The 18,838-nt window shown below is 55.3% G+C and overlaps 3 protein-coding genes across 4 annotated transcripts; 1 reads left to right on the top strand and 2 right to left on the bottom strand.

Annotated features, from left to right (window-relative positions):
- Nucleotides 1-1,568: 1,568 nt before the first annotated feature.
- ARHGDIA (Rho GDP dissociation inhibitor alpha) lies at nt 1,569-12,027 on the bottom strand. The gene is made up of 6 exons (XM_056322183.1): nt 11,888-12,027; nt 5,186-5,395; nt 4,689-4,772; nt 4,007-4,083; nt 3,764-3,827; nt 1,569-3,304 (listed from the first exon to the last, which is right to left on the bottom strand). The coding sequence occupies exons 2-6, from the start codon at nt 5,373-5,375 to the stop codon at nt 3,105-3,107; spliced, it is 615 nt and encodes a 204-aa protein (XP_056178158.1). The 5' UTR covers nt 5,376-5,395; nt 11,888-12,027; the 3' UTR covers nt 1,569-3,104.
- Nucleotides 12,028-12,186: 159 nt separating this feature from the next.
- ALYREF (Aly/REF export factor) lies at nt 12,187-17,158 on the bottom strand. Its single transcript, XM_056322147.1, has 6 exons — nt 16,829-17,158; nt 16,440-16,571; nt 13,748-13,895; nt 13,581-13,644; nt 13,229-13,409; nt 12,187-12,467 (listed from the first exon to the last, which is right to left on the bottom strand). The coding sequence occupies exons 1-6, from the start codon at nt 17,060-17,062 to the stop codon at nt 12,453-12,455; spliced, it is 774 nt and encodes a 257-aa protein (XP_056178122.1). The 5' UTR covers nt 17,063-17,158; the 3' UTR covers nt 12,187-12,452.
- Nucleotides 17,159-17,171: 13 nt separating this feature from the next.
- Nucleotides 17,172-18,831, top strand: ANAPC11 (anaphase promoting complex subunit 11). 2 transcript variants are annotated; one of them, XM_056322170.1, is made up of 2 exons: nt 17,172-17,330; nt 17,423-17,628. In XM_056322170.1, exons 1-2 carry the CDS (start codon nt 17,222-17,224, stop codon nt 17,566-17,568), a joined length of 255 nt encoding a protein of 84 aa, XP_056178145.1. In that variant the 5' UTR covers nt 17,172-17,221; the 3' UTR covers nt 17,569-17,628. The 2 variants fall into 2 exon arrangements, with proteins under 2 accessions (XP_056178145.1, XP_056178136.1); XM_056322161.1 differs by having other exon boundaries at nt 17,204-17,330; nt 17,515-18,831.
- Nucleotides 18,832-18,838: the final 7 nt, after the last annotated feature.

Below are 18,838 nucleotides of genomic sequence, written 5' to 3'. Positions count from 1 at the left end.
CAGCAGCACACAGCATCAATTCACAAGTTCTCCCCTTCCCCTTGGCCATGGTTCTCCCAAGCTGCCCTTCAGCACATGCAGGTGAAAGTTGCTGTGCTTGTGGAGCTGCAGTTCTGCTTCTTTGAGGCAGCTGTATCAGACCAAGCTTCTGCAGTGCAAACAGTTGCCCAACTAGAAAAGTGGTGCGGATCCCTCCTTCACAAGCTCCAATGGGAGGTTTACAGGTGCATTGCCTGGAAGGGGCTGAGGCTTTTGCTTGGAAGCCATAACGGGTGAGACTCATCCAGCCAGAGTGCAGCTGGGCATCCCTTGGGTTGCTGGTGCCAGTGTGTGATCATGGGCCCAGCTGCCAGGCAGGAGAGCCCGGCCTGTTCCACAGCAGGACCGTGTTCTGCAGAAAACATGGGCAGCAAATGATTGCTGTAGCCCCTCAGTCCTTGGAGTTACAGCAGGTCTCAGCTGTCCTGCGTACCCCTCCCAAGGCATCCCACTATCACACAAACGATCTAACAGAAGCACTGTATGCAGTGTTTGGAAAGACTTGCCAAAGAGCTGGCAGTTGCATCAGACGGGATCTCACTCTGACAGCCACTGCCCTCAGAGCGGCTGTTGGGGGCCAGCACAAGGAGAGCCTTTGTTCACTTATCGGCACATCTGGGCTTACTCTTAACTGAAATGACAGAGGGTGACGCCTGCCCCGGGCTCCTGCTTTCGTGCTGCCCTTGTGTTCATGCCACAGGGAGGGCCATGCAGGCAGGCAACTGGGCACAGCTCACAGCAGGCCACACGCCTGCTCCTTGCCCGGGTGTGCTGGTGGCTCCTGCCCAGCTGAGGGGGCTTCATCCCAGCCCTTGCACTTTCTTGCAGTTTCTGAGTTGTGTCCTTTACTTTAGCAGCAGCACCTAGGACGTGCAGCAACTTTCCTGGGACTGAGAAGAAAGGGGGCCTGTGCTGTTGGCTCCATAGGTTCCCTCTGGTATTCAGAATTCTCCATTACTGTCATGAGTATTTTAGATCAGGAGCACCCAAGCCATCTCCTCCACAGCTTCTCTAGTGCAGTATGTTCTGTAAAAGCTTTTCTCAGCTACGTTGTTCTTACCCTTAACACAAACATGCCTGACACTGTAAACATCTGCAGGCTCTTATCGCACATTGCCTCTCCTGCATACTGTTCCCCTCCAGTCGCCTCCCTCATTCCTCTGGATGCACAGGAATTCCACTTTGCGCTTGCAGCTGAAGCAGGTGCGACACAGGCAGGCCAAGGCTCAGAGACCCACTGTCTTCGCTGCCCCACACCCTTCTGTTCCCTCGTAGTTGCATGGAATGCAACAGCGTGAACAGCGAGGGATAGGTCCTGAAGACAAACACAGCGACAGGGGGCTCTTACCTCTTCTGTGGCACAGGCTGCCCCAGATACCCTGTTCCACAGCTCTGCAAGCCCAGCAATTCTGCTCTTCTCCCACCCCAGCTGCTGGCAAAAATTCCCTGTGGAACAGAAGTTCTGCTGCTTCCTGCCAAAGACCCAGAGCCAGGAATTTCCAGAACAGAACCAGAACAGAGAGTGGATGGTCAGTTCGAAGTTTTTATTTAACTGTCATAAAAGGAGAAGCAGACGATGATTCCAAACCTGTTAACCCGGGTCTAGGATTTACAGACAATATGCACCAAATCAAATTAACAAAAACCTCTCTAGGGGCAGGGCAAGGGAGAGTTAGAGGCAAAGACGTAGCTACAAGAAAGCCACATGTACTTGGTCCCAGTTCTAATACGACCTCAATGTGGTAGGATCCAGATAAGAGGGCTGCGGAGCTGGAACATGCCTGCCCAGCCCTCAGGGGCTGACGGGCCCCAAGGGCTCCTTTGCCCTGAGGGCCGTGTCAGTGCAGCCCTGGCTGGCAGGCTGGCATGCTGCGGGGGTCTGCGATGGGCACAGCGGGGCAGGGGGAGTCGAGTGTCAAGGCAATAAATACTGACAGGCCAGGCACAGATTTTAAAGGCAGAACAGATACATAAGGCATTAATCGCTTCTGAATACTTGTCCATTGCAAGCTCTTTGTTGATTGCCTCAGGAGAGCAGCTGCAGAAACAGACTAGTCCATCCTCAGCCCAAAACAGCCAGGAGGGCAGGTGCTGTCCTGGAATTTCAGTGCTTTGCAGCTACGTTGGCTGCGATAAGAAGTGTGAAGTGATGGCAACACCGGTGACTACTGCACCCACCTGCCTTGCAGCCCCTTCTTTTTCTCAGAGGTGCTGAGGCTGCCAGAGAGTTTGGAGCCCTATGCAAAGGGGGCCAAGGTCCTGCCACGCCAGCTCCCTGGACACCGGGAAGGGTGGCCAGGCATCACCTGGGATGTCACACCACCCTTCCCTCTGGAGACGTCCTGTCTCGGGTGAAGAACGGACCAGCAGCAAAGCGGGAAGTTGTGAATCTTTCCTAATAACCCATGGAGGGGTGTGACCAAGATGAGTGCCATGCCAACAAACGGGGAAGGTGGGTGGCATTTAAAAAGTGTAACAAGGGCAGGGCCCCCTCCCTAGAGGATACGTGTTACACATTAAGGCATCATGGTTACAGGGAACATCCACAAATGAAGCTGCCAGTACTCCCAGGACACTGACTGGGTGGGAGAGAGGCAGGCCAGACATGATTTTAGCCAACAAACGGATTCAATAGCTGCCTGGCATCAAAGTTCTTCAGCTACTTGGAGACAGTAGCTACCCTGAGCTGTGCACAGAAAAGCCAAGCACAGGACCCCACGCAGAACACAGGAGTCTCTCCCCTTCAGCACCTGCCAGAGAAAAGGAAGGTGAGAAGCAGCAAAGGGCCTGGGGTGGGAGCGAGCGCTCCCACCTCTGCGTTGGGAGGGCATCCTGGCACGGCCCTGGGGCGGGCAGCTGGAGACCAGATGCAGACAGCACGGTTTGGTCAATGCACTCAGCAATTCTCTGGGGAGGGGACACATTACACAACTGAGCAATCTGGTCAAATTATAATGGGGGGTGAAAGGTAAGAGGGTTCCAATGTCAGCACTTTGGTACAGGGGGGGATTTCTACGGTAGCCACTGTCTGATTCACGCTCTCTGGGGTTTGGCCTTGGGAAGGGCTAGTCCTTCCAATCCTTCTTGATGGTCAGGTTCCACTCCCAGGACAGGTGGTCAGTCTTATCATCATCTGTGAACTTGGATTTGATGTTGTAGCTGCCCCGCGCCAGCATGCCCTTAGGGGCTTCTTCCATGGGGGTCAGAAACTCATACTCCTCTGCTCGGGGGCCATAGCTCCCAACCATGTATTCAGTCTTGTCAACTACAAGGAGAAAAAGAGGTGTATGGAGGCTGTGTAAGAGCCTCCCCTGCACTTGGGGCAAGGATAAAGCAAATGAAAGGTCTGTAACTGCTACAACAACCCACAGAGGAGCTGTGAGAACAAAAACGTCACCCACATTAACAGCTCCATTTGCTCCAGGAACTGTTCAGTCCTCCTGTGGGGAACGGTCCCCCCACCTTAGCACCACTGTCAGCAGCGGCCTGTTCACCACCGCGCTCTGGCGGGGATTACGTGTTCAGCCCGGAGGTGCAGGTGCAGTCGGCACCACAGGCTGCCACCCCACAGCAGACCCAGAAGCCTCTACAGATCGCTGCGGGCTTGGCAGCACAGGGATGCCTGAGGACTGACTCCTCCCATGGTGGACTGTGGGGGCACCACAGTGGAAGGAGCAGAAAGCCCTCACACAGCGCAGTACCCGTGTCACAGAGAAGCACTTACTTTTCACACCTTTCCGGAATGTGTGCTGAATGTACTTCAACCCTGACACAATCTCCCTGTTAACCTGCGGAGACACAAGCAAGGACTGTAGCAGGCATCTCCTAGACACACTGCCCACCCCACCCACAGCAGTAGACAATGTCCACCGCCACACCACTTTTCAGGGCTCAGGTATTCCCAATGCTGGGATTGCTGCAGCCTGGCATTCCACTCGTTCTTCAGTTTTCAGATCTGAATTCTTACCCTAAAGGAGATTTTTATTCGGTATTCCACACCCTCCTTCAGCACAAATGCTTGCTTCTTGTAGCTCTCCAGGTCACCTAAAAAGAAGGGAGAGGGTTGTTCAGAGTTCCTTTGTATTGCTCTGGGGGAAAAATGTAAGTTGCAAGAGGTGATCAGGCAGTATCTGCAGTAGCAGGGGATGACCCTTACTGCCTGGACAGCACGCAGCTCATCCTTTCATTTTTGCATGACAGGACCCTCCTTGCTGCACTGCCCATGCTACCCAAGGCAGGCGAGCACTGCCCTGTGAAATGACACCGCAGTGCAGCAATGCAGTTAATTCAAGAATGTTCCTTCATATATGTTTGCTCTGAGGGTGTCACCATGGCGAAGCTGCCATCAGCACCGTTGCGCAGGCTTGAGGACAGCTGGCTGCCCGGCCCAGCAGCTCACACCTCTACAGAGCTAGGGCCAGCAAGGAAAGGTCTCTGCTGTGACAGGGGTGCTGAGACAGAGCTGCTGGGCTGAGAGTACAGAACCCTCCAGGGACCCAAGCGCCTCACTCTGCATCCAGCACAGGGGCATTTCTGACACAGGAGGGCTTGCCCACCACGCCAGCGGAGCTCCTGTGGGACCTTTTGCCAGGCTCCATACTGAGCCAGCTTTGATCTGGGAGAAGGGCTAGAGCTCTTTCCTAGCTCACCTGTCAGGTCCAGCTCCAGAGGGCCAGGAGCAGTAGCACAGACCAAAGTCAGTTTGGTCACCACCACATTTGGAGCGTTGGGATCTAAAAGACAAGTGAAAAGGCTGTTCAGCACCCATCCCTAACACCAACCAACACAACTCCTTTTCCTTCCAGGGCACTTCTTGAAAAGCAAGAAAAGCAGTGAGAACACCACCCCTCCGTGAAGGTCTGGGCTCCCTGCTGTGTTAGGCCCAGCCCACAATCTCCCCAGGAGCATCCCCTTCTGAAGGCAGAGTGCCACCCCTCTGTCCCTGCACCTTACTCCAAGGGCCAGAGATCGGGGGTGGGGTGGGGTGGGGGGAGCAATGACACATGCCTTTATGCTCCTGACTGTGCTCCTGCCCAAGGACAAAAAGCTGGGAGGAGAAAAGCTCCCACGTGGGAGCAGGGGCAAGGCTGGGGGTGACCAGTGGAGCTCTGGCTTGAGCAAGGCACAGTCACATCCTAGGGCTCACCGGCAGTCACAGTGACGGCACCGAGCAGCGCCTCCTTGTACTTGCGCAGGCTCTCATCATCCTTGTCCAGCTCCTGGATCTCCTGGATGCTCTTCTGGGCAGGTGGCTTATAGTTGACGGAGTGTTCATCCTCCTCATTCTCAGCTGCAATCTGGGCCAGCTGCTCTGCTGTCGGCTCCTGCTCCGCCATCCTCACACACGCGAGTTATACTGAAGTGAGGAGGAGAAGTGTAACTGCACCTACCTACTCCACGGAAATGTGTGCTGAATATACTTCAGCCCCAATACAATCTCTCTCTGCAGGCTTCTTCCCACAGCGCAGCACGTCAGTACCAACCAGGCTTCCCCTGAAGTGCTCTGCCATGACTCCCGTGGACTCCCTCTCTCACTTGGGCCCTTCGTGGGCTGTCCTTGGGGGGCCTTGAGGGGACACAATGCTGCCTAGGGCCCGCAGCCCCTGCAGACTGCTCCAGTAGGCCAGGTCTCTTATTCAGCCCATGGAGGGCCATGCCAGAGGGAGGAAAAATTCAGCCTCACTGCTTTACTCATAAGCCGGAACAGGTTACACCCCAAGCCCAGAAAAAACACCCTCCCCCACAAGATCAACCAGGGGAAGCTTTCACTCATAATAAACCTGAGCCCAGAATAAACTCAACTCAGCTCTGCTCTTCCAGCGTACAATTCTAACTAAGAATAGGCTGGGGCACAAAAGCCAGGAGCCCCTGCTGCAATCTGGAGCTTGCAGTAACACATTCAGATCAATTTGCTCTGGTGCCTTGAAGGAGTGGAATGAGACACCTGGCTCAGCTGATCTCACACTTAGTCCTTTTCAAAGATCTGTATCACACACAGACAGTGAAACAGATAATGGATTAAACATGCACGGAGTTTGGCTCAGCTGTCCAAGACTAACCAGGAAACATCCAGCTGCACACTGAGGCTGGTGACAGATGATGCCAACACCCCACTAAAAACCTCCATAAAAGCCAACAACATCCTCAGTAATTCCTGATATTTCACAGGGTGTGCTGTTCTAAGGGTCATCCTATGGCATGTATCAACTTGGACTCTCTTAAGACTCAAAACCCTCTTTCAGCAACCACTTTTGAAAGGCTTTTTGTACAAGCAGAATCTTTCACAAATGATCAGCTGGTGGATCCAGGTGTTTCTGTCATTATCTGGCATTCCTGCATCCTGTTCAATATTCTCACCTGGAGCTCTGTGCTAGCACACACGATTCACAACCAACTGCAGAACTGCGTTCTCTGCTCTGGCATCTACTATCCAAATAAATCAAGAATGACAACATTTGCTACAAATACAACAAAACATAGACAATGCACTTAGCTCAAAGACGAAAAGAACGGATGGTGGTTAGCTCACTTAGTATAACCTGTAGCAGAAGTTTTAGGTTCTTGTAGATCATAATTAAGCCTGTATTTAACTGACATGATAGCACACAATTCAGTTATTCCATTTCTACCCAGACTGGGAAAGACCTCAGCGCTGACATTAATCACACACAGTTTACAGAGCACGTTTTCCAGTGACGCAAGGTCAATTCTGCAGATGCCAGAGCCAGTCCGGCTCCATGGCCAGTTTGAGCCTGGCAACGGCTGTAAGAGCAGAACAGTGGAGGTGTCACCCAGGGTCCACTAATATTTTTAGCCATAAATATTATGAACAATTTGTTGGGGAACAGGGCAAAAGAGACAGAAACAGAAAGTGAAATTTTGCACACCTCCGCCAGAAGAGAAGGCTACAGTAGACCTGTCAGTGAATACACAGAGGACAGAAAAAGAAAGGAGGAGCGAGAACTGGTGACCAGCCCACCTGCCGGCATTCCTGGGTAATGTGCTGGCCCCAGCTCCCAGGGAGCCAGTGCTGAGACTGAGCTGCTGCCAAGTCCCCATCGGGACCCACTCCCTGCCCACTCTCAAACCTGAGAATGGACTTGCTGCCTTGCCTGGGCCGGCAGCGCTTCCCCAGAGAGGCTGGCAAGGCTCCCAGGGTGTCCTGGGGGTAGGGTACTTGCAGTGGATGCAAGCAGTATTCCTGGGTACTAAGGCTTGACTGAGATTTATCACCAGACAAAGGTAGGGGGGACACTTTGGGGTTGTTACAAGGGCTTTGTCCCTGCATGGCACGAACGTGCCCATGCAGGGGAGCTTTCCCATTGTACCTTCGCACTTACAACTCCCAACAACTTCCAGTACTGACCCCTCCACTTTATAACAAACAGCTGGCCCTTCTGCATAGCCTTCTCCAATATCCTGGTGCTGAATATCATGGAAATGTGTATTCAAAAGGCCATTTAATTTCATGTCATACATGAACAACTGACTAGATTTCACCCTGGTACCTCCATATCAAACCCAGTCACTTCCTTTGGGCTCCTGCCTGAAAAAGCCTCCAACCTTGAAGACTCCCAGGAGCGCTGAACACTCACTCAAACATTTGTTCTACTGCTTGATCCCCTTACTGCAGTGCCTTACCTCCAGGCTAATTTCACCTCCCAAGCACTACAGGTCGTTCTCTCCCTACGCTGATGAACTCGTGAACCTTCCTCCTCAGACACCTGTAGCTTTCAGGAAATGGAATTGACAGACTTTCAGTGAGAGCATTAAAGAACTGAAGTCCCAAGTCACTGACTTCTGTTGACTCCCAAACCCTCTGTGACTGAGCCTGCTTTGAAAGCATGAATATAATAAACAGATGCACATACAGCGGACAATCCACCAGTAACCATGTATATCCTCAATGGTGTCAGGTCCCTTTCTGCGGCATTAACATCCATGGGTGTGCATACCCCACTTTCCAGCTTTCAGACCAAGCACAGACAAAACTTCTAACAAATGGCCTGATCAGCACCTGCAAGCAACAGGCTGCCAGGCAGCCTCCCCTCGAACAACCAAAGCTCACCAAAACCACTGTGCAGAAGGTGAAGGATCAGCACTGCAAGGTGAACAGGGCAGTGCCAGCCACAGTGCTACTCCCAACAGCAGGGTCCAGCCTGGAAGATCTCTCCACTCCGCACAGGAGCAGCCTTAGTGTTAAACAGTACTAATTCTGCTTTAGCAGGGAGTTGGACTACATGATCTCCAGAGGTCCCTTCCAACCCTGACCACTCCATGATTCTGTGACTTCTAGTAGCTGAAATAGCAGCCCATTTCCAGGACCAGGCATCCTATCCTGAGCAGTTCAGAAATCCATTAGTTTGGTCTCAGCCAAGTATAGAGCTACCACTCATTGGCAACCAACTTCCAGATGCAACAGACAGGGCAACAGTTTCCTCCCCCACATTACCAACACCCAGTCCTCCTCAGCTCTGTTACAGTAACAGCTTCCACAGATATTTAGCAACAACTATGCCATAGAGGGCACAGGGGAAAAAAAACCACAACAAAAACCCGCCAACCAAAAAACCAAACTCCCAGCTCCTCGGTTGCGTTCCTATGCCTCTAGCCTCAATCCTGTGATCCAGAGCAAAAGAAACAATCATGCACACCACCACACAAATTAATCAAGAACTACCCCAGTCTTTACAGGATCTCTAAAACAATGGCAGCTCACTGAAGATGGAAAACAGCTCTTCAGACCAACACAATGCACTGTTCCAACCAGCCACTCAGGCCATGCCAGGGTTCAGCTCTCCAAGGAAGCTCAGGTGAAACACCACTTCACCTCTTCCCAGAGGCTGCCTCAGGAGCAGCAGTCAGAAGAACATCTCTGACCAGGCTGTGCCAAAACCATTGCTGCAGCGCTTGAGGTGAGTGGGTCCCTGCGCCCCAGCCAGCCGTGGGGGTCGACAGGCACCCTGTGACACAGCCAGCAGTGTAGCCAGGCTGAGGCTGGCCACCCCCTCCCACACAGAGCGCTGCATTTCATCACCGCAGGTCACATTGCTGTGGATCCTGCTCCAAACACACAGCCAGAGAGGAAGGAGGTTCCGCATCGCATCAAAAGTTTTACCAGGGCCTCAACCTTGCCCTTCAGGCTTCTCAAGATGAAGCGTGTATTTCAGCTCATGATTGATTAGCAAACCAGAGCTTTTCCAGGTGCTTGAGAAACCAGCCATCACACTGCCAGACAAAGCAAAGCCAAGGAACTCGATCGCATGTGAACTGCCGGAGAGAACTGCCCTCACATACTCCATCTGCACCATGCTGAGACCTCCAGCAAGCACACACCAAGACGCAGAGGAGCAGGGACGTGCAACACAGCCCTCCAAAGGGCTCAGCTCCTTAACAGAAGCCTTCCCACTACACTGCTGACCCACAGCCGGGCTCCTTACCGGAGCTCAACACCTTAGACCTCAGGCATTGCTCTGAGCTGTTTGGAAGGAAATTCCTCTTCAGTTCCTTTTGACACTTGGGTGCTCTGCCCAGCACCTCTGCCTGGCATCTCTCTGGCTCTCAAGACTCAGTTGAGTCGCAGAACACTGGAGCTGGTGCATCCGTGGCTCCTGGGAGGCCCGCTGCTCTGTGAGACAGCACAGACCTGCTGTGAACTCTGCCATCACTGGCAGAGCCCACACTCTGCCTGAAAGCAAGTTAACGGAAAGGCAGGGTCCCCAGCCATGCAGACATCTAGGGAAACAGCCCGGGGCTCCTCTCAGATCCTTGCAGATCAGCCTGCAGGTGACAGCGGGAGGCCGAATCACTTGCTGCCTGGGAATTTGCACTCAGCTGTCTTCACTGCTTCCTCAAGTCAGCAGTTCCTCCTGGATTTTCTCAGCATTTTTCATGCATGACCGCGGAGCCAGCAGCAGTAAATGCAAGAGCCCCACCTTCCGCCAGACAGAAAAACTGCTAGAAACATAACTTTTCAGGCAGACAGCGGTAAACAGCAACTTCTTCATACCCCAGGATGAAGATCCCACGTCTCTAGTGAAACCAGTTAGTCAATCTCTTCTGATGAGCTAATTGGCTTCGGATGTCCCTCAGGCCACAGCGCAGCCGTGGACACTCATCAGTGCCAATTCGAGCGGTCCCCACCCTTCCTTCTTCCCCTATGGCGCAAGGGAAAGCTGCTGCAGCTGCGCAGCAAACTCTGTTGGAATTTGATCCAGTTAATAAGCATTTCTGCAGGGTTATTTTCCAGCCAGATCAGTTCGCTGATGTAGCTAGTTCACTATGTAGCTACAAATGCTGCTACGCTGCAAGGACGGGGAGCCAGCAGTGCTTAAACCGGCTCAGGCTGTGCTGTTGCTCCACATGTACAACAGCAGCCTGGGAGGCTGAATCAGAGAGAAACCAGGCTCGGATGGTTCCCAGGGCAGCGGTGGGGAGGGGGGCACATCAGCGGCAAAGGAGGAACTGGTGACTGACAGTCCTTAGGCCGAGTGCTGCCCTCTGACACTGCCTGGGAACGCAGAGCTGAGGGGATGTCCAGATAACGCCCCTGCACCAGATGCTTTGTAACACCATCCCAGAGAACTCTTGTCTTGCCTGATCCCTGCCACTTGCTCACAGCGCTGGGGATGGACTCTGGAAACAGCCTGCTGCCTTTCAGGCACTTTGAAAAAATGAGTGTTTTGGTGGTGTTTTCTGGGTTTTTTTTGTTTGTTTTGTGGGGGTTTTTTTTTGGGGGGGGGGGGAGGGAAGGCCTCGTGATATAACCCTCACTGCAGTTCACCTACAAGGCATTAACCGCCAAGAGCAAAACCAAACAAAGGCATGACCAGATAGTTTCATATGCTCCTAACTTCAGAAATTTTAGAAGTTCTTGCAGTCCTACACCCAGGATGCACACGAGTTACATGGGTGAAGAGACCACAGCCTGGCTGCAGTTGCCATCTGTGTGGTGACCCTGGTGCTGCAGTTGTGGGTGCCACCTAAAGTGTGACCCATCAGTACATACTGCCATGCATCCCCATAGCAGAACACTACAACAAAACCATCTCTGCTCAGCAGTTACGAGACAAGAACACCTGCACTGGAAGGACACTTGGACGTCCAGAGCAACAAAGCACTGGTCCAGTCCCGAAACCCTCAAGGCGACCATTTGACCACTTTCTGTAACCGGGAGTTCTTCTCTCTTACGAAAAGGAAGTTCCAACTTTTAGACTTGTTGCAAAGAGCCTGTGGGGCCAGGGAAAGCATCACCATCCTTCTAGCAGGGCTGCGAAGGAAGGAAAGAAGTGATACCTCCTGCAAGAACCAAGCTGCAGTCTCTGCGCACGTTGCCTCAACTGCTTTAACATGCACCCTACAGCATTAAGGGGGATAAACCGGGCGCCTTAATTACTCTGACACAGAAGGAAATCGACCCCGAGGAAGTTACTTCCATGTTCCTCATTTCATAACTAGAAACTATTTATGGAAAAATTGTTCGAGATGAACGAGAGCGCTCGCACCTCCCGACGCCTAGAAAGTGAAAAGGGCCCACCGTTCACTCCTGCCGCCCCCCGCAGCCCGAGCAATGGTGGAAACCCGGGGGCGGGCGCGGAGCAGCCCCGGCTCCTCCGAGGAGCGCGGGTCGACCCCAGCCGCCCGTGTTTCGTCCCAGCTGCGGCCTCAAGCCCGAGTGCTCCGCACCGCTGCGGCCCCCGCCGGGGACAACGGCTGCCTCCGGCCCTCAGAAGGTCGCGCAAGGCCGCTCGGGACCCCGCGGCCGCGACGCGGCCGGGCCCCGCCGTCCGAACCCTTCCCCCCGCCGGGCCTCCGCGCCCCCCTGAGCCGCCCGCTGCCCCCGCCCTACCGGCCCTGTTCGCTCTCCGCGCTGCGGTGACAACGCCGCCGGGATCCGCCTAGCCGCCCGCGCACCCCCGCACTTCCGGGACACGCCCGTCACTTCCCGTTATCCCAGGCAGAGCCCCGCGCCTCACTTCCGCCGGCGGCGCGGCGCGCTGATTGGCGAGGGGCACCCGCGCGCGCTGGTGGGCCGGACGGTAGCGCGGGGGCGGAGGGGCAGAGCGCCGCGGGGCGGGGCGCGGGAAGGCGCGCGCGGGCCGGGCCGGGCCGGGCCGGGCAGGGCGGCGCGGAGTAGGCGTCCACAGCTCTAGACACGGTTCTATTTTATTACGGCAAAGGTGTAAAAGCCACCTCGGCCCAACAGTCAACCAGTAAAATTTATCCCAAAAATAACTCGGTACAAAACAGGTCTGCTTCAGAATTAAAAAAAACCTTTACAGGAGTTTAAAACCTATCCCAGAACGTAAAAGTAAAACAAATCCCGTCCTCAGTATTAGTAGCTACAGCCGCGGCCCCTGCCAGGGAGCGTGGAGCGAGATCGGAGTCCTTCCCTGCGCACGGTGCCCGCTGCTTTAGCTGGTATCCATCTGGAAGAGAGAGCAGCCGTCACCGCACACCCCACAATGCCATCCGCCCAGCCAGCCCTCACACTGCCACAGACCACAGCCATTGCCCACCAGGGATGGCGCATCGGGCCACAGCCCGTTCTGGTGCCAGCCTGGGCACAGCTGACCCCCCCACAGCACACAGAGGTGCAACTGCGAACTGCCCCACTGCACTTCCCCTCCCCATGCGATCTTGTTCTGAAATTCTGCTCATTCCGTTTCTTCCATCTCTCACCTCCCTTCTATCCTATTCCTATGACACAGACCCCACTGCTGTCGCATACACGTGACCTGGGTCCTCTACTGAAATTTTAATCTGGCCATGGCAGAGACATCTGAGCTGCTTCTGAAAGCAGCAAACAATGCGCGTGGCTCCACATGTAAGGACTTGTATCTGCCACCAGTGTCACTGGCCTTGCCTCCACTAGCACCCCAGGGTTTTTCTTTGTTTTCCCCTTTCTGCACCCCATTATCTCTGCGGTGCTGAAACAGCCTGCCCTACACCGGCCCCAGGGAGCTGGGGAAGGGGCTGTTTCTTGGCTGTCAGTAACAGCAGTTGACAAAGTGTTCTGAAAAGTAAAGCCAACTACTGGACCCAGGTACTGCTCAGCTTTAGAGGGAGACTGTTTTATTCCAGTGACCTGGAGAAAATGCTTTCTCTTTCCGGCTGGCTCCAGGCTGCCAGTGTTTCCCAGAATGAGATGCTGTGGGGAGCCTGCAGACAGCACCCACACAGCACTTACCCTGGCATTGTAAGCATCCAGCTGTGCATCTAGTTCTTCTGCGGAGAGCTGCTGTTTGGAAGTTCTTCCAGCTCCTCTGCCTCTCCCTCTGTTTCCACCACGAGTACCTCGCCTGTTGCCTCCTCCACCACCAAATCCTCCTGAACCACCACGGTTTCTGGTCATGCCACCTCTGTTTACACTGTGATTTTTAAAAAGCGACTGGTTTAGCACGTTCCAGTTAACCCACACAGGAGGCAGAAGTTTGCTGAACAGGAGAGGGATCCATGCTTCCTGCACAGAGAGGGGCTCAGTATGTTCCCACCCCACGCCGACCAGGCACAGTGACTCCCATGGCCATACGGCATCTCACCTCTGTGCTGGTCTCCTCTGTGTGTCGATCTGTGATGTGACCAGCTGAATGTTCATGGGACGCCCTGGAGGAAGAGCAGCCTGTGAGCCTGTGCGCGGGGACATGGGCACACGGGCTGCTCCAGCCAGCCAGCAAAGCGCGTTATGGGGATGGCCACATGGACTCACCATCCAAGGGGACTCCATTATACTGCTTCATTGCTTTCAGAGCATCTGCCTTCCTTTCGAAATGCACGTCTGCTGTCCCTAGACTGCGGCCAGACCTATCATAGTGCACAGCTGCCTTCTTCAAGGTCCCAAACTCTGCAAAGAGCTCCTAAGAGAGGGAGAAGAGCGTACACATCTATCAGCACTGCAAACAGTGCACAGCCAAGAGACAGCGCTGGCCGCTCCCCATACACAGCCACTCTCAGCAACTGCAGGTGCCTTTCAAAAACATCATTGACAACTCAGGAAAAGCGCTGATGAAAGAGGAGAGCACAAGCCCATCAGAAGTGTTCCAGAAAGTTGCCACAGGTGGCAAAAACAGGCAGGACTTCATCACTTGCATGGTGCACGTTCATAGCCAGCGAAGCAGGCTTAAGGGATGCTGACCTGTTTCATTTCCCAGGGAAACTGTGGGTCTTTTTGTTGAGGTTGAGTCAATGGGGTGACTATTTAAAAATAATCCAGACCCTAATCCACTTCATAGAGGAGAAATGATCTGTGTGAACACAGGGATTCATGAGATGATCACAGTTTCATTGTGCTGTGCATTTCTATTTTTTGTCTTTTAAGTCTTCATTAGACAAGGTGCAATTTAAAAACACAGCCCATGAGGAATATACCCAAAAATTGAGGTTAGGAAAGTCCTCTACTGAAGTATGTCATTTACCTTCACAAAGGATGGAAGTGAAAAGGCAGCAATGGAGCCATCAATTTTGTTTCACTGGTGCTGCATTTGCAAAGTCAACAAGGACACCTTGCCTTTGCCAGTTTCTGCTATACCCCATGCCTCAGAAGCTCCACACCTACACCAGAGCTGCCGAGTGCCCAGAGGGACAGGCCACCTTCTACAGTATCTGCTGCAAAGCCCGACTGCCACGCAGCTGTCTCTGTGAACTACTGCCCCAAGCATCTGATGGAGCACAATGCATGTTCTCCCACTTCCTAAGCAAGAAGTGTATCAGGCAGGGCTGCAGGCCAGCTCCTCCCTTGTGCTTATTCAGCAGAGGTAAATGTTACATGGCACTCAATAGAAGCTTTCTGGAACAGGGCGCAGCACAGGTGAGGTGGTGCTCAGCCATTTTTCCAGAGCCAGCTTCTCTTGGCCCTGCAGGTGACATGGGTTCCCCCCAAGCAGCAGTGAATGCCCAGGGAGAGATGCTGCACAGCTCCTCCAAGAGCAACGTGCATTCAAAGTTCCTTCCAGCCACTGGTTCCTGCCTGTACACCACTGAAGCTGCGATGTACCATGTTAATGACGCAATTAGCATAGAAACAAAGAAAGCAATCACCACATCTGAGGCAGCACTAAATTATGTGATGGGTAGTAACAAATAGGTGCAAAGTCATTAGGTCAGCTTTGCTGCTAAATAAATCATAGGTGGAGGTTTTGTCCATACCTCAGCCCAAGCCAGCAGTGGAAAAGTGAATCCCAACTGCTGCACAAAGTGCAGGAGCTGGTTAAACTGAGGTGGTTTTTTTTTGTTGTTGTTTTTTTTTTTTTTAACATCAGGGCCTGACTACAACAAAAAAACTTATTTAAACCAAATCTGAACTTATATGAGGAAAAGAGGTGGTTTTAAGCATATTACCCAGTAACTAGGTGACCTGAAAAAGCTCACTTCCAATTCCCCAGGCGCAGCCAGCGCAGCACGTAGAGGAATTGGAATGAATTAACCAATGAAGAAAGCATAAAAGTTGTTTGGTTTTCCCTGGCAAGGACCAGAAGCTGATTTAAAACGAAGCATTTTGCAGCATAACCACGCCAGCAGAGCCCTCAGTGGGAACGCACCTGGTATTTGCAAACGTTTATTTCTGCACAACTTGCTGCCCACTCGTAACCATGTCCTCACGGCCAGGTGGGAGCACCATGCCTCAACCCCTCCCGACCTGCGCAGCCACAGAGACGGATGGTACCGTACACCCAACTGAAAGAATCCAGCAGGTTCTCACCCAAGGATCCCTGAAACAAGGGATACGACCACAAGTAACTTGGCTAGAAGACTTAATGCACCAGGTACCACAGATGCTGCAGCTTAGGTGTGATGGTGCATCTCGCCCCCTTCCCTGGGTCACTCTTTAAGTGACTAAACCACTCACAACACCAGGCAAGCGAGCTCTCCCCCACAAATAAATCTTCCCAGCTATACCAATGGATGCATCCACAGGAACACCTCAATGCTCAGCAGAACATGACCTTAACAATGCTGTGAGAGTGGATCCCATAAATGCAGAGCACATAGGTATACACACGGTGCAGTTACAAACTTCTGCAACTATGCAGACCTAAGAGTTCACACAGTTCACTGTAAATTCTCCAGTCACAGCTGGATGCAGACAAACAGCAGCACCTTCCTGCGTGCGCTGCGGCAGAGTCACTCACAATGTAATTGGCTGCCGCTCTGCAGAAGACAGCAGTTTTTCTAAATCGCAGCCCCCTCAGGATGACCAGAACCGCTGCAGGACAGACACTGGTGGCACAAACCCATCACGCCTGCAGAGCTAGTTCACTCGAGGATCTTCCGTTACGGGCACACAAAGCAGCGGGACCTGCGGAGCTCCCGCGGGCGCCATGTGTGCCCCACCCCGACGCTATGAATGAAACCCCCGGCGAACCGCCCCCACGTACCCAGCGGTGCTGCTCCCCAGCCCCTACCTGGATGTCTGCGTCTGAGACACCGAAGTCCAGGTTCGAGACGAGCAGCTTCCCGCCGGTCTCCACGCCGGCCCCCGCCCCGAAGCCACTGTCGAACAGGTCGTGCTGCCACTTCTCGGGGAGCTGCTTCGGCTGCAACGAAACCAGGACCTCGGTGACTGGCGCCGGGGCACCGCGGGCCACAGGCCGCCGCCGGCCACGCCGCACCCCCCACCAGGAGCGGACAAAGGGCCGCCGGCCGGGCCCGCCCCCCACCCCGCGGTCCCCCCGCCCCAGCCCACCGCCGCCCGCCCCGCCGCGCCGAACGCTCGGCCCGGGCCTGGTTCCCCAGCCCGCCGCCAAGCCCGTCGAGCGACCACGTTCCCCACCCGCCCCGCCGCGCTCCCTACCCGGCTGTAGGGCGCGGGCCGGTTCCTGCCGCCGCCCCGGGCCATCACCGGCCTGTTCCGCACGGGGCCGCCGCCTCCCGCTCGCCCGGCTCCCACGCCGCCCCGGCCGGGCCCGCCCCCGCGGGTGGCGCCACCCCTGCCCCGGCCGCCCCGGCCACCGCCCCGGCCAGCCCCTCGCTGGCTCCGGTTGAGCTTAATGATATCGTCCAGGGACATGTCCATCTTGTCGGCCATGATGGCGGCTCCGCTCCGGGGCCTGCACTTCCGGCCGCGCTGTGCCGACGCCGGAAGCGGAAAAGGCGGGGCCAGCGGCAAAGGCGCGGCAGCCGCGCGCGCTTGTGCGCTGGGCCTTGGGGGCGGGGGCGGGATTTCCGGCGGGGCGGTGGCAGCGCGATGCGGGTGCGCGTGCGGACCTGGCACGGCGTGGCCTCCTGGCTGTGGGTGGCCAACGACGAGAACTGCGGGATCTGCCGGATGGCCTTCAACGGCTGCTGCCCCGACTGTGAGTGCGGCGCCGGGCGGGCGGGCGGGCGGGCGGGCGGGCGGGCCTAGCGGTCCGTCCGCGCCGGGCCTGACGGCCTGTCCATGCCGCAGGCAAGGTGCCCGGCGACGACTGCCCGCTGGTGTGGGGGCAGTGCTCGCACTGCTTCCACATGCACTGCATCCTCAAGTGGCTGAACTCGCAGCAGGTCCAGCAGCACTGCCCCATGTGCCGGCAGGAGTGGAAGTTCAAGGAGTGATGGCCCGTTACACCAGCCGGCGGCGAGGGGGGCTGGCGCCGGTTCCCGCCGCCGGCCGCGCTCCCGGCTGGGCCGCCCTCAATAAACGTGCGACCGCCTCTCCGGTGTCCCGTGTCCCGCTGCGGTCGGGGTCGGTGCTCGCGGCGGGGGGGGACGCGGCGGCGGAGGACGGCTCTGCGGGGCGCGGGAGGGTCCATGCCAGGGCGCGCCCCGAGTCTTACCCGGTCCCGGCGGGCAGAGCCCCTTGGCGGCCCGGGCAGCGAGCGGCTCTTTCCCCGCGGGCGCCACCGCCCCGAGAGGGCAGGGCCTCCGCCTGGCGATGGAGGCGGTGGCCCCGGAGCGCTGCGGTCCTGCCAGCCCGGTTTGGTCGGGGCAGGTCCCCGAGCTGCCCAACAGCAGTGGGAGGTCAGGGAGGGCAAAACCCTGGTCCTGCCTGGAGATGCAGTGAAGCAGCCTCTACACAGCAGCAGAGCAGCAGCAGCAGCAAGGGCTTGCCTGGGCCTGCAGGGGCAACCGTCTGTGAGGAGCCTTGGATGAGCAGACACGCAGTATCGCCTGTGCTCACCACATCGTGGGGATGGGGCTGCCGTTCCTGCCGCAGGCACCCGAGGGGCTCCATCAAGGAGGGCAGGAGGCTCCAGGTTCTGCAGTCACTCCAGCCTGGTGCTCGGCAGGGAGTGCTCCCCAATGGGTGGGTGTCTTGGCTCGTCACAGATAACACATCAGTGTACTGGCATTTCGGTAATGAACACAGGCTCTGGGATTAGCAACTACGCAGCCATGAGACCCCACACTCCACAGCTGATCAGACCCCACTGCAGCCCCTCCAGGCAGCAGGACAGACCCACCACAACTGCTCGCAGACACTGCTTTGGCATACATGAAGCCAGCAGCAGAATTCAGGTCACCTCCACCCTCTGCACGCACCATGGTCACCTGCCTGGTGAACTGCTGAGACACTCACCTTTCCAGTGCCAATTGTGCTGCTGTTTTAGAATCCAGAAAGCATAAAACGCCAAAACACAGTAAAGCTAAGGCCTCCCTCACACTGTCTAGACCAATTTTCTAGAGGATTCAGGAAAAAACCTCCTCCCACAAGGAGAACAAATGGCTTCTAGCCAGAGTGATCCCTATCCCCTGTACCAGAACAAACCCAACATGCCCCAGCGCTCAGACTGGGCTTTCCAAAGCCAACATGCTTGTTCTGTGGGCACAGCAGTGTCTTCCTGGCTCCCACCCACAGCTCCAGGGAAAAGCTGCTGCTTGAAGA

This window comes from Falco biarmicus, chromosome 1 (genome assembly GCF_023638135.1).
Source record: "Falco biarmicus isolate bFalBia1 chromosome 1, bFalBia1.pri, whole genome shotgun sequence".
NCBI classification, from domain to species: domain Eukaryota; kingdom Metazoa; phylum Chordata; class Aves; order Falconiformes; family Falconidae; genus Falco; species Falco biarmicus.
This window is presented reverse-complemented; position numbering and strand designations above follow the sequence as displayed.